The 12,901-nt window shown below is 47.6% G+C and overlaps 1 protein-coding gene across 1 annotated transcript in view; it reads left to right on the top strand.

Moving 5' to 3' along the window:
- The window catches only part of MYBBP1A (MYB binding protein 1a), a 75,455-nt gene that overhangs the window by 23,722 nt on the left and 38,832 nt on the right, over positions 1-12,901 (top strand). The window contains exons 19-24 of the mRNA XM_039507611.1: positions 507-671; positions 2,697-2,854; positions 4,069-4,203; positions 5,681-5,801; positions 6,681-6,812; positions 8,714-8,782. Coding sequence (XP_039363545.1) covers positions 507-671; positions 2,697-2,854; positions 4,069-4,203; positions 5,681-5,801; positions 6,681-6,812; positions 8,714-8,782 — 780 coding nt within the window. The remainder of the gene's footprint in view (positions 1-506; positions 672-2,696; positions 2,855-4,068; positions 4,204-5,680; positions 5,802-6,680; positions 6,813-8,713; positions 8,783-12,901) is intronic.

Raw genomic sequence — 12,901 nt, 5'->3', positions numbered from 1 at the left:
CCCCTCTGTAAATCTCAGCCTGCAGCTACAAGTTCCACACGCGTCCATGTCAGATGTAGTCTGAATTGGGCCTATGTTGTGTACATGTTTCTGCCTCTTGCCCCTCGCTGGGTCGGGTGGCTGGAAAGTGCCCAATGACCTGGCCAGTCAGTTACGCAGTAACCTGGCCGTCAGAGACATGCATGCAAGACGTAGGCAGGTGGTTGCCCTTTTACGCATCTCTGCAGCCTTCTCACAGCCCTTTGCAGGGTAGGCTTGCGCTGGGCTAATCTTTGCCGGGCAAAAGCTTCTAAAGCTCAAGTCAGTCTCCACATGTGGGGAAGTCTGTCCGACACCTGCGCCAGCCAAATCCATCCTGTCCCTCTTGAGGCTTAATGGCTGGAACTCTCCTTCGCTCTGAAGTGTTTGCACCCTGGTGAACTGCAGTCCCAAGAGGCTGAGGAAAGGGGGATTGAATTTTAAAATAAGTAAAATGACTTTTTTGGTTTTGTTTTTTTTTTTTAAAGGGAGGAGACAAGAGCGATGAGGATGTGGATGATGAGACCATGCTGGCCCTTGATGAGAATGTTTCGGCCCTCTTTGCTGAACAGCAGAAGCGGATCCAGGCAAAGAAGGACGAGAAAGAAAAGATGCGGAAGGAGAAAATCTTACGGAGGGATTTTAAGATTAAGGTAGGAGGCAAATGTCCTATTGAATGGCCCATGTCTATCTTTGTAGCATGTCGTTAGACAGCTGGATGTATTTTATTGCCTTGAATAAGCTGCTAAAGAAACCAAAAACATTAAGTGTGTCTTTATATTGTAAGCTTCATTTGACAGGCACTGTATTTTGTTCTGGTTTTTGTACAGCTCCTAGCACATTGGGGTTCTAGAGCATGAATCGGTCTCCAAAGACCTACTACAGTATATATTATAATAAAGAAGCAAAGCTTTTCAAAAGAAAACAGTGATTTTGGGTGTCTTAGCTGTTGTATGTTCAATTGGGGACACCTTAACGGGGCCTGATTTTTCAGATGGTGAGTACTTGGCACTTTTTGATTTTATGTCTCAGGTTGAGCACTGAGAAATGGAGGCACCCAAAATCCCTCCTGGAAACTCTTGGCTGTATGTTTTTCCCTGGGTTATTAGGTATAAGAATGGTGAGTCTTGGACTCGGCAGTGAAAACAGTTTCCCTAGGTGTGAATGTAGTATTAATTTGTGACAGGTTTCAGAGTGTTAGTCTGTGTCAGCAAAAACAACGAGGAGTCCTTGTGGCACCTTAGAGACTAACACATTTATTTGGGCATGCGTTTTCATGGGCTTGAAACCACTTCATCAGATGTTAAGTAAGGTGTCACAAGGACTCCTCGTTGTATTAATTTGTGACCACTAGGTGGCAGTAGAACCTGTAGAATAGATTTGCAATTTATCAAGCGGCTTCATCCAGTAAAAGGATTCTTGAGTAGTAATTTTTAAATAGGGCCCTATCAAATTCTCAGCCATGAAAAAGATGTAATGGACCATGAAATCTGGTCTACCTCTGTGAATTGTGGTCTTTGTTATGCTTTTACCCATTGCTACACATATTTCACGGGGGAGGCCAGTGTTTCTCAAATTGGGGGTCCTGACCCAAAAGGGAGTTGCAGGGGGGTCGCATGGTTATTTTTTTGGGGATCGTGGTATTATCACCCTTACTTCTGCGCTGCCTTCAGAATTGGGTGGCCAGAGAGCAGTGGCTGTTGGCACCCTTATTTCTGTGCCATACCATGCCATCTTTATTTCTGTGCTGCTGCCTGCATATCTGGATGGCTAGAGAGTGGCCGCTACTGACTGAGGGCCCAGTGCTGCAGGCACCAGCACAGAAAAAAGGGTGGTAATACCATACCATGCCCTCCTTACTTCTGCGCTGCTGCTGGCAGCGGCTCTGCCTTCAGAGCTATGATACCGGCCAGCAGCCGCTGCTCTCCTGCTGCCCAGCTCTGAAGGCAGCGCTGCAGCAGTGCAGAAGTAAGGGTAGCAGTACTGCAACCCCCCACCTACAATAACCTTGTGACCCCCCCACAACTCCTTTTTGGGTCAGGACCCCTACAATTACCATAGCTGACATCATGAAATTTCTGATTTTAAAAATCCTATGGCCGTGAAATTGACCAAAATGGACCCTGAGTTTGGTAGGGCTCTACTTACAAATGTTGCCAAACTGATGGAGGAAAAAATAACTAAGGGGTGTCCAGGGTCACAGGAGCATCTGCTTTTTTATTTTAGTAACACCAGTGCACTGGTGTGAGATCATCATGCTGGTCTGGAAGTCAGTGGGCCTTCAGCTGGTGAAATGTTTGTAGTTTCTTTGTCTTCAACTGAATTATGCCAGTTTACACCATCTGAGGATCTAGCCAGGAAGTGTAATTGACCCATCAACAACACAGAAACTGACTATCCACAAAGCGCTGTCAAATGCATTAACTAAAGAGAATGTTTGTTTTTCTCTCATCTCTTTCAGTTACAGTAATTCTGGGTGTTAGTAGGTGTCCAGTTTTCAGATGGAAATGTGATTTTGTTTGTTTGTTTTAAGTTTTGTTTTATTCCCTACTACTTCCCCCAAGTTGATAGGTGACCCTTGTAAATGGACAAATTTGAAGGAGCTGTTTTTGGCACATCCTGATAGTCCATATTGCCTAGTCCACAGGGATTCTCATTTGAATGACCTATATTTCTAGGTACTGGACCTCATTGAGGTGTTCCTTGCTAAGCAGCCAGAGAACCCCCTTGTGTTTGATATTATTGACCCCCTTCTTCTGGTGATTGAGCGGAGCATGAGTTCAGACTCTGACAAGCAGGAGCAAGACTTCCTCCAGAAAACAGCTGATATCTTCACGTAAGTGTCCGCACTGAAGTGTCTTTCAAAGTCCTTTACCTGTCAGTATGTCTTTGGTTTCTGTAGTAGCTGCTTGGTGGTGCTGACTTGACTCCTAGCAGCTGGTTGTGATGAGTCTGCTGTGCATGTGGATTAAGTATAATCCTTTTTTCTGCTAATTGCATGTTATTAGAAGGGAAAGAATCCTGATCGTTTATAGCATTCCTCCTCCATGCTCCTCCACTGAAGGATTTCAAGTACAAAACACATTTGAAGAAGGTGAAATCCCTACATACCATGCCGCTGAAGTCAATAGTAACCTTTCCATAGACCTCAAGCTATGTGTTGAATCTCACACTTTACGTGGAAACTCACCCTCTTTTGTCCAGAGTGAAATCACCCAGCAACTTTCTCTGTTACTAAATTGCTGTGTCAATTTCACGGCACTGTAAAAAACGATTTTTGTAACAGCCCCACCCTGCTAGACCTTGCCTGGTGAGCCCTGCAGATGGGGGACAGCACCAGTTGAGTTGTTCGTGATCATGCAGCAAGGAATCTCACTCGGCTGCTGGAGATTATTTTGAGAAACATGCTATCCTCCTACGCAAGGTGCGGAGACACATGGGGTTGACACATTCCTGATTTCTCTGCTAGTTGACGTCATCCCAGACAGCTTTGGGACGGGAGGGTGTTTTTATGAATAGAGATTCTTCATGTGCAGAAGCAGAATTCTGCATGTGTGTGTGTGAGAGAGAGAAAGTGTGTGTGTGTGGGGGGGGTTGTTAAAGAGCACAAAGGAGGCTGATAGGACAGGCTGGAGTTAGGCATAAAGTGCTGTGCATGGTACATGGCACTCTCCTGTCCCTCACACAACCCTGCTCTAGGCACCTTCAGTTCTGAGTCACTCTCTCACCTCCAGCCGCTGCTCTGCATGTGCTTCGGTACTGACGAGGTTTGAGGCCACCAAATGCATTTCATGTGTGAGCCTGGATCTCTAGGTGAAAGGTGTAAACAGCTGCTCCGCAAACCCTGCCCTCCTTGAACAGCTAACGAGTGCCGTACCCACTCTGCCACAGGGCTTCCTGTGGTTGCGGCACAGATCCCATGTCCAGCTGTGAGACGCTTGCTGGTTAACTCCGAGCCCTAATGTCCAGGGTTAATGCCAGCGCGTTGCTCCGAACTCTCTCTTCTGAGTTGACAGCCCTGCATTCTTAATGCCTGCGTCCTCTTTTCAGGAATCGCTTATGTAGAGCCAAGCAGTACTGCAGGAGCGTGGGCGACCTGGTGGAGGATTTGCATGCCTTGTTGGAGAGCCTGGTGAAGAGAGCCAGCAAGCACACGGACTCTGTGTTGGCACTCTACTATTTCAGGTGAGTAGCAAGGCTGGGAGAACTCTTCATTTACCACATGCTGGGGGGGGAGGGGCCTATTCACAGCTGCTGTAAGTGGGTGCAGTTGCATTGACCTCAGTGGGGACCTTACACAAGGTTTGTCTTTGGTCCAAATGCCATAGGCAGTTTCACTAAGTGAGTGGGGAGGTGCCTCCATTCAGGTTGGTGAAACCAAAGACCTCGGTGGCTCATAGGCTGAGGAAATGGTGCTAATATTTCAAATCGTTAATTGAAGCAGGTAAGGGGGGACAGCGCAGTTTTGTCTGGTCCATTTTAGTTTATTACAATGGTTACAACTAACCATTATAGCTGGTTAGTTATGGTAACACTGAAACCATGCCAGTAGACAGAGCTGGTGAGACCAACTTGACCAGTAGGCCTGGGGGAAATGTGAGTATTGGAAAATCCTGAGGAGGCTGTAGAGACGTGAGGGGGGACAGTGGCTGAGCTGGCAAGCTAGAGAGAGTGTCCTGCCAGTTTGAAGCATCACTGACACGAGAAGCAAAATTTGTAGTGCTCCTCTTGCCTGAGAGATATGGTACAGAAATGGTCCAACCCAACTGGCAGAAAGTGGAAAGACTCTCGCAGGCTTCCGTAGTAGGCGATGGAATTGGGTCTTGATTCCAGCTGATCGGGATGGGAACTCGTGTCACTGCAGGGCTGTGACCGTTCTGCATGCACCCTGGTAGCTTGTTTCTCCATCTGTGTTTCACAAGGGAAATGCAACTAGAGCTTTAAACAACTGAAAAACGTAAGCGGAAGGGCCCTAACCTCTACTTGACAGTGTCTGCTTCTCTCCCCCTTGGTGCAAGTGGGTGAGGAGCTCCCAGGATGCTGATGCAGCATATATTTATTTCTCCTGATGTTTGTTATGCCAGAAAGCGTGGGTGACCTCAAGCTAGTCCCATCCCATCTCTGAGCCTTGGTTTCCCCCATCTCTGAATGGGGATGCCGCCGCTTAGCACTCTAAACATGCCTAGTCAGGTTTGAGTCAACTATAACATTGTGCGTCCCCATGCAGTCTGTTGGCTGTATCCCCCCATGCATGAGGCTGTCTGCTCTTTGGGGTAGGGACCGCTTTCCCACTGCATGTGTGTACGGTGCCTAGTCCGATAGGGCAGCTGTAGGCACTACCACAATACAGTGAATAAGAGTGTGCAAGGCACTGGGCTATTCTTGGGTGGAAGGTGTAACAAGAGCAAAGGGGTGTTTGCTCCTGATGTAGCCGTCAGTAAAACAGAGACTGCATTAGAGAGAGGAGACCCTGCAGCCACCCCAGCATCCAGACCTCTTTGTTGTCCCTGCTGCAGATCACTGAGAAGAGCTGCTTGCTCTGTCTGTCTGACCAGTGGCCTGCTTGTAAGTTCTGTTGGAGACCTGATTGCAGGGGCCTGGGCCTAAGCTTTTGGGCACTCCACTAAACGCTGCCCACTTCTCGGTTTTGTTTCTGGTTCAGCGCCTCTTTGTACCTGTTCAAAGTGCTGAAAGGAAACGTGGCCAGAGAGACGGCGACTCCGCTTTCTCCCTCAAAAAAGAAACAGAAAAACAGCGAAGGGAGCAGTGCACAGACTGACCAGGTAAGAGGGCTGTCCGCCTCCCAAGGCAGGAGCTCTGTGGGGCTGGGCTCCCCGGTGGGCTTCGTATTGTCAGTCTGCATTGTGTTATTGCCGTTGATGGTCGTGGACTTGGTCCCCCAATGTTCTGCCTCTTTGTTTCCTGAACTGTCATATCCTCGCTGACCCTCATAGTCCGTCGTCTTCTTAACCACCTGTCCAGGTGAGGTATCTCCTTCAGCCATCAAAGGGTGCGAATACATTTTGGGTGCCTGCTAATTGGATAATAAACCAGACCCCGAGCTTACATATTAATGCTGCTCACCCCACTGTTCTCATGTATCTTTGCCCCGCTATCTCTTCCCGCTGACTCTGAGCCCTTTTCTAGAAGGGGTTGGGTGTAATCCAGCAAATTGGAGCATGGCCGAACTCACCTGTGTATGGAGGCAGCATTGCCCAGTGGACTGGCAGTCAGGAAACCTGCGTGCTGTTTCTAGCTCTGCCACTGATCTGCTGTGTGGCCTTGGGCAGGGGTCTTGAGCTGTCCTGAAAATCCCAGTGTCGATCCCTTTCTGTGCCTTAGTTTTCCCTACCTGGACAATGGGAATAAGGATAGTTACCTTTCATAAAGCACTTGGGGAGCTATAAATGAAAAGCATCAGGTAAGAGCTGAGCACTCTTGATCCTGCATTCCTTGCACACTCAGAGCTCGTGTGAGTTTCGGGGTGTGAGGAAAATGCTGAGGGTGGGCCCTTGAAAAGGCATGTTGTTAGGGACAAATGTGTAAGTTACCCAAGAAGGATAAGTTTGGGCAATATCAACACGTGCTCCCTGGTGCTCTGGTATAGATGGAATCGCTCCCATTGTTTCACAAACCTCATCTTTTCTTGCTGCCCTTTCCAGCTTTCTGGCACAGGCATTCTGGACCTGAAGAGAGTGACCAGGGTGTACCAGGAGGCATTGAGTGGATTCATGACCAGGCGGAAGAGTGCCCTCACGGGGTCTATGTTTCTTGATCTCTTCAACCGCTTCCCGGTAAGCGTTGCTAGGAATGTGGTACCCTGTGTTCCAGGGTAAACCCTCGGAAAGCAACGGGTTTTATTTTTCAGTTCATTGCAGGCTTGTAGAACAGCTGTAAGATTTACAAGAATGCAGCTTGCTATGTCTAAGAGGCAGAGGAATGAACTATTGTTACCCTCTGCCATTAACACATCATCGTACGGGGGGTACTGGCATAGACATCTGAATTGAATTGAAAGGCCATACTTTTTAGGATGCCTTATGAGGCCCTAGACAGATGAAACCTGCCATGGTGTATTAGCTTGATACATGTACTCAAGACGGTAGGGATGCATTAGACTTGCAATTCTAGTGCAGCTGCCTCCGGGCAATGGCTTTTTATCTGCACTCACAAGGTGTGTTGAGTGTCTGCATGTTCTCAGTCTCCTGTAAAGTAGACTCCAGTGGACATATTCCAACCTTGTTGGTGAAACAGTGTCATCACCCCCAAACCTTTGGGATTGGCAGTGGATGTTGACTCCTGCAGGCTTTGAACCTCTGCACCTAATTGGAACTGGTACTCCTTACACAGGCTGCTTCTAACCCTCCTGAGCCAGTTGGCTTTCCAGGAGTCTGTCCAAGAAACAGTTCTCTGAACCCCTTCCCTCCTCTTGACAGCTAGAGGACATGCCCCTCCTGGTACTTCAGATTCACAGAGGCTTTCGGGTAAAGGAGGCTCTGCTTTAGGAGGTCCCTTTCTCCAGAATCTTCAGCACTGTAAACCCTCTCTGGGGATGAGGCTGACCTCGGTGTATTGGACTCAGTGAGCAGTATTTGTCCTGAACACATGTCTCTTCCCAAATAAAACCTCAGCCCTGCAGACATCCCTCTCTCCCTGGGCTGCTGTGGCAGTTTAATTAGCTTCCTGGAGAGCAGCGGTGTTTGCAATAAGCTGTGATCCTGGAGCGTCTGAGCTGGGGCCATCAAGAAATGGCGGTGATGGCTTATATTACCAAAAAAAAAAAAAAAAAAGGCAAACCAAAACCCACAAAATTCTGTGATGCTTCAGTCCTTTGGGAGCGGGGGAATAGCTGCTGGACAGCTTGTCTCATGGCTGTTTAACTAATGAAAGAGGCACTAAAACGTCAAACTGCAAATGAGACATTTTCAGATTCTTTACTTAATTCAGCTCTGGCAAGTGGGAGCTTCTGGAAAGCTGGTTTCCTTGTGAGACTGTGCCCTGCCCTACCCTAATTGACTAGAGAGAGATGGGAAGGGCAAATACAGCCTATTGGCCAGAGAGTCTCATGTGCCTACTCCCGGCTCTTCCATTTATCTTGGGCAGCTTGCTTAGGACCCGATTCTGCAACATGCCAAGTGCTCTTGGTTCCCATTGGAGGCACCGGGAGCTAAAGGCACGGAGTTGCTTTCAGGATCATCCCCTAAACCTCCATGTCTGATTTTGTCCATTTAAAGGTGATGGTTTATGAGGGTGTTGGGATGTCTAGTGTCAGTTTAACCTGTTGCCAGGCCAGTCTATTCACTCAGTCACAGGTCTGAGTTCCCTCCTGAGTCTATATGGTTTTTAATAACCCCACAAAGAGTAAGGAAGGGGTTCATTATAGACAAGCCCTAACTCTGGGTATTCCCATGCGTCAGTGGGACAGTAGAGGTGCCTTAAAATGTTGGCAGGATCTGGGCTTAAGCCCACAGTGCCAGAGCGTGAGATTGGGACCTTACTGAAGACAGTGGGAGTTTTGCCACAGACTTCACTAGAGCTAAGGCTTTGCCCAGAGTTGTTGTGAGTAAAGCTGGTTACCTTTCCAGTAACCAGGTGCTGAATCAACATACAAAATTTAGGCCTTTTTAAAAACAAACAAACAAACAAACTAGGCTTTGCAGCAAGGCACTAATGGCCAGGCCCTTCTTTGTTACAGGTCATGTGTAAGCCGTTAATAGACACCCTCGTCAAGTCCATCACAGCGGGAGCAAGGCAGCATCAGCAGGTAAGAAGGAAAACAAGGAAGCAAAGCTGCATTAAGCAGCAATTTGGAGATGGCACTTAATCACATTGGCTCGGCTGATGCTTTATAGGTGTATTGCTGCCTTTGGAGTTGCCTAGTTCTGCAAAGTGGGCTTCCCAAGGAGGGTTCTCTTGTGGCTGTTTTTTTCCCGCTGTGGGTATATGAGGCAAATTCTGAGGTTTTGTATCTTCCTGGTCACTCCTTGTGTTCTTTCAGCTACTGAGCTTTTTCACTCCTGCTTTTTACTCATTAGTTCCATCAGGGTGCTTGACACCTCACAGGAGTGCTCACCTCACAGCGTTGAGCTGATATTATTGTAGAAGATGCCTGATTTTCCTTGCCTTTGAATCACCGCTTGATGCTTTGTGGGTCAGAAGCTCCTTTTATTAACTCATCATATTAGGAAATATCTGCTTCCTAATGTCAAGCGCCTGCAATCCCAAGGTTAGCCTCCTGCGCCCTCCAGGCAGTGCCTTCTCCTCAGCGACCCCGTTCCAGCTATCCTCTGCTTCCCAGGCCACGTCGTTCTGTGTTTAGTTGGAAAGCTCCTGTACTATGGAACTGTGTGGTGGTTTTTGTTTTTTTTCTTTTCAGGTTAATTGTGTGAGCCGGGCTTTGCTATATGTATGATGTCTTATTGATAAAACGTGACCGGGATGGCTGCCCACTGAGGCTGCTTCCTGCCCATGTGATCGAACCCCGTCTGTCAGGACTTTTATACCTGCAGCCATCACTGTGACATCCAAGTGCCTCCCCTGAAAACCCCTCTAGGCCAGTGGCATAGTCTCGCTAACATTCCCTTCCTTAGCTGTAAAGTGCATCTGGCTGAGAAACCGACGGCCTGCAGTGACCTTCCTCTGTTATCGTTTGATCATTAACAGCAATGGAATTAAAACACGAAGGGCCGGATACTCATCTATACTAAGGCTGCCTGAGGTTGCCAGTGTAAATGAAGTTTACTCACTCTGAGAGGCCCCTGTACGCTGCCAGAGCGACCTTGGTGTAAATGAGAATCAGACCCAAAGTGACTTTGGTGGATGAAAATGAGAACGGGTTCCGTTAATAAGCAAATTAATTAATTGAGGCACGTTCTCGGTTCTGTCTCCGAGAGACTGTGCAGCCTCCCTAGCAGAGGGCTTCGTTTGTGTTACTATCTCGGCTTCTTCCATGGGGAATAACAACTCGTTCCTGTAGGGATTCCCATGGTAATGTGTGAGCTTCGTTTCAAGAGAGTATTTAGCTGAAGGACTCTAGGCTCTGGGTGCGTGGGAGGGGGAGAACATGGACTTGGCTACACTGTGCTGATAAAGAACAGGCGGAAAGCCTGGCGAAGTGTTTTTTTGGAGTCTGGAGTAGCAGTTAACTCACTGCAGTCAGCCACCTGAATTACCCAGGCTGCATCCATCTCAGGACGTTTGGCTTCTTAGAGTCAAAATTTCAGTCTGGGGTGTGTGGGGGTGGGGGTAGGAGGTACCTTCTGTTAAATCCTCCTCTCCTGATACTAACTGACTTTATTTTGCCTAGGGATGAGACCCAAAGGGAACACCCCATCCCCTTACCTGTGGTGTAGGAAGTGTGCCAGAGATGTGGGGGGGGAACTGGGCACAGGAGGGAGCATCTGCGTAGCACTTGGTGCAGTTCTGAGCTGCCCTTGGGGGAAACTCATGAATTAGAACAGCTCCATGGCAGATCTCACTTATACACAGCGCTATTCTGCCCCAGAATCCAGGAGGTGAAAAAGTGGAGTAAAGCCATCTTTGGGTCACCCTGGACTGTGCCTAGGAACATAGCATTTGCTGGACTGGAACCGAGCCGAGGTCCATCTGGTGGAGTGTCTGATCTCCAATGTCAGATGGTATGATACATGTCCATGCTCTGATAAATCTGGATATTCTTGATAGCAATATGAATGTCCTTGAATCTTGTTGAGTCCTTAGCCTCAACGACTTGAGTTTCACAGAATCTGACCCCTTGTTGCTGTGAGGGGACCTTGTACTTTCTGCAGGGATATATTCAGGCTCTGTGGGGCATGCAGAAGTGATTTGGTCTGCTGACAGGTGTCTCTCGTTAGCCTGCTGGGTTAATTGACAGGCTATCATCAGCTGAGCTGCTGCTAGGCAGTGCGTCCCAGCTAGAGCCTGCAGGAAGGACTTCTGCCAAAGGAACAGGGTGAGTCAGACCTGGGTTTGGACTTTTGTGTTAACATCTACCGTTGTCTTATGGTGAAAGGGGCGTGAAGCCTGTTACCCTGGGTTAAGGGAGGGTCCTCTAGTGGATTTGTTCAGTTGAACCCCTAATGTGGGGAGACAACATGGCACAGTCCTGTACTTAAGATATTGAGTGTCAGAGATGTGGGTTCTATTTCTGATTTGGCCTCTGGCCTTCTGGGTGCCCTGGGGCAAATCACTTCCCCTTTCTGCTCCTCTCCCACTGTTTGTGTGGCTTGTCTGTTGAGATTGTAAATTCTTGAGGGCAGGGACTTTCTCTGGGGCGTGTCTGTCTGGTGCCTAGCAGAATGGGGCTCTGCTTTTGCTGCGGGGCCTCTGATGCTATTTTCATAAAGGAGTTAAGAGCTACTAATAATGAGTAACATAAACCTCTGTGTGTGGGGAGGGAGGTGAGAGAGGCAGACACACACGCAGAGCCGGCTTTCTGTGTTTGTAGGGAGCTTAGCACAAAGCAGCTCTGACCTGGTCAACCTCTAGGCACTAGCACCATGTTTAAATAATAACAGTCCCTTTGGAGACCCAATGCATGGCTGGAGGTGTGTACCTTTACATAGCATCTACAAAACCATTCCAATTGTTGGAGAGGGATTGGGTTGGGAGACTGGTGCAGGCTCTTGAGCAATGCTGGATAGTTTTAATGCAGCAGGCTTCGTTTAGGAAACTCATCAGTGCAGATTAATGATGGAAGGATCTTTTGAAGAGAAGAATCTATGCCACATGCAGAAAGAGGATGGCCCAGCAATTCAGGTGCTAGTCTAGGACTTAGAAGACCTGGGTACAAGGCTCTGCTCTGCCACATGCTTCCTCTGAGACTTGGGGAAGTCACTTAATCTCTCTGTTCCCCATTAGTGAAGCGTGGATAATAGTATATCCTGCACAGGGGTATTGTGGGGATCAATACATCAGATTGTGAGGTGCTCATCATCACTACAGTAATGAGGGCCATACAAGTACCCAATAAGTACATTGTATTGACCCTCCTTATAATTACTACAGAACCAGGTCTCTCCTGGAGGAGTTCGGGGAGGGGGGGAGATTGTGGAAAGTGGGGCCTGGTCTGCATATAAAAACACACCAGTTGAGTGAAAAAGGTGGTTTTTAAACTGATTCATTTAAAATGGTGCAACTTTGTGTGCCAGTCACTTCTGTCCCAGGGCTTCAGTTTCCCTACCTGTGATATGGAACTGATGATGCTCATCTCTTTTGTAAAGCACTTTGAGATCAGTGGAAGTAGGTGGCATTATATTGTCGGTGGGAGCTCTTAAATCAATATAAACCTGGCTCAGAGGGGTTTAGCCTGCGTTGGTAAATTTGCAGACAAGCTAAACCAGTATAGGCAGTTTTAAACTGGTAGAAATGTCGGGAGCATGGTTTGTACCAGTCCATCAGTCTGTTTTGAAACCAATTCATGTTTAAACAAGTGCAACTTGTGTGAGTAGATAAGGCCTGAAATTCCATGAATGTTACTCCCATCAAAGAAAGGAATTATACGTCAGTCAGCCGAACTTGGATACCTGGCAGGAGACTGGAACAAATTATTAAACAATCAGTTAGTAAGCACATAGAAGATAACAAGGATATAAGGAATAGCCAGCATGGATTTGTCAAGAACAAATCATGCCAAATCAACCTATTATCCTTCTTTGTCAGGGTTTTTGGCCTAGTGGGTAGGGGGAAAGGAGTAGATGTGATGTATCTTAATTTTATTTAAGGCTTTTGACACAGTCCCCCATGACATTCACATATTTCAACTAGGGAAATCTGATGTAGATGAAATTACTGTAAGGTGTGAATTTATTGCCTTCCAGTTGGTACAGTGCTCCAAGACCCTCTGATGGAGTACAAAGCATCGACGTTTGTAGTTGGATACAGT

This window comes from Mauremys reevesii, linkage group 20 (genome assembly GCF_016161935.1).
Source record: "Mauremys reevesii isolate NIE-2019 linkage group 20, ASM1616193v1, whole genome shotgun sequence".
Lineage (NCBI taxonomy): Eukaryota > Metazoa > Chordata > Testudines > Geoemydidae > Mauremys > Mauremys reevesii.
The sequence above is the reverse complement of the archived record's forward strand: the minus strand, read 5'-3'. Positions and strand labels throughout refer to the sequence as shown.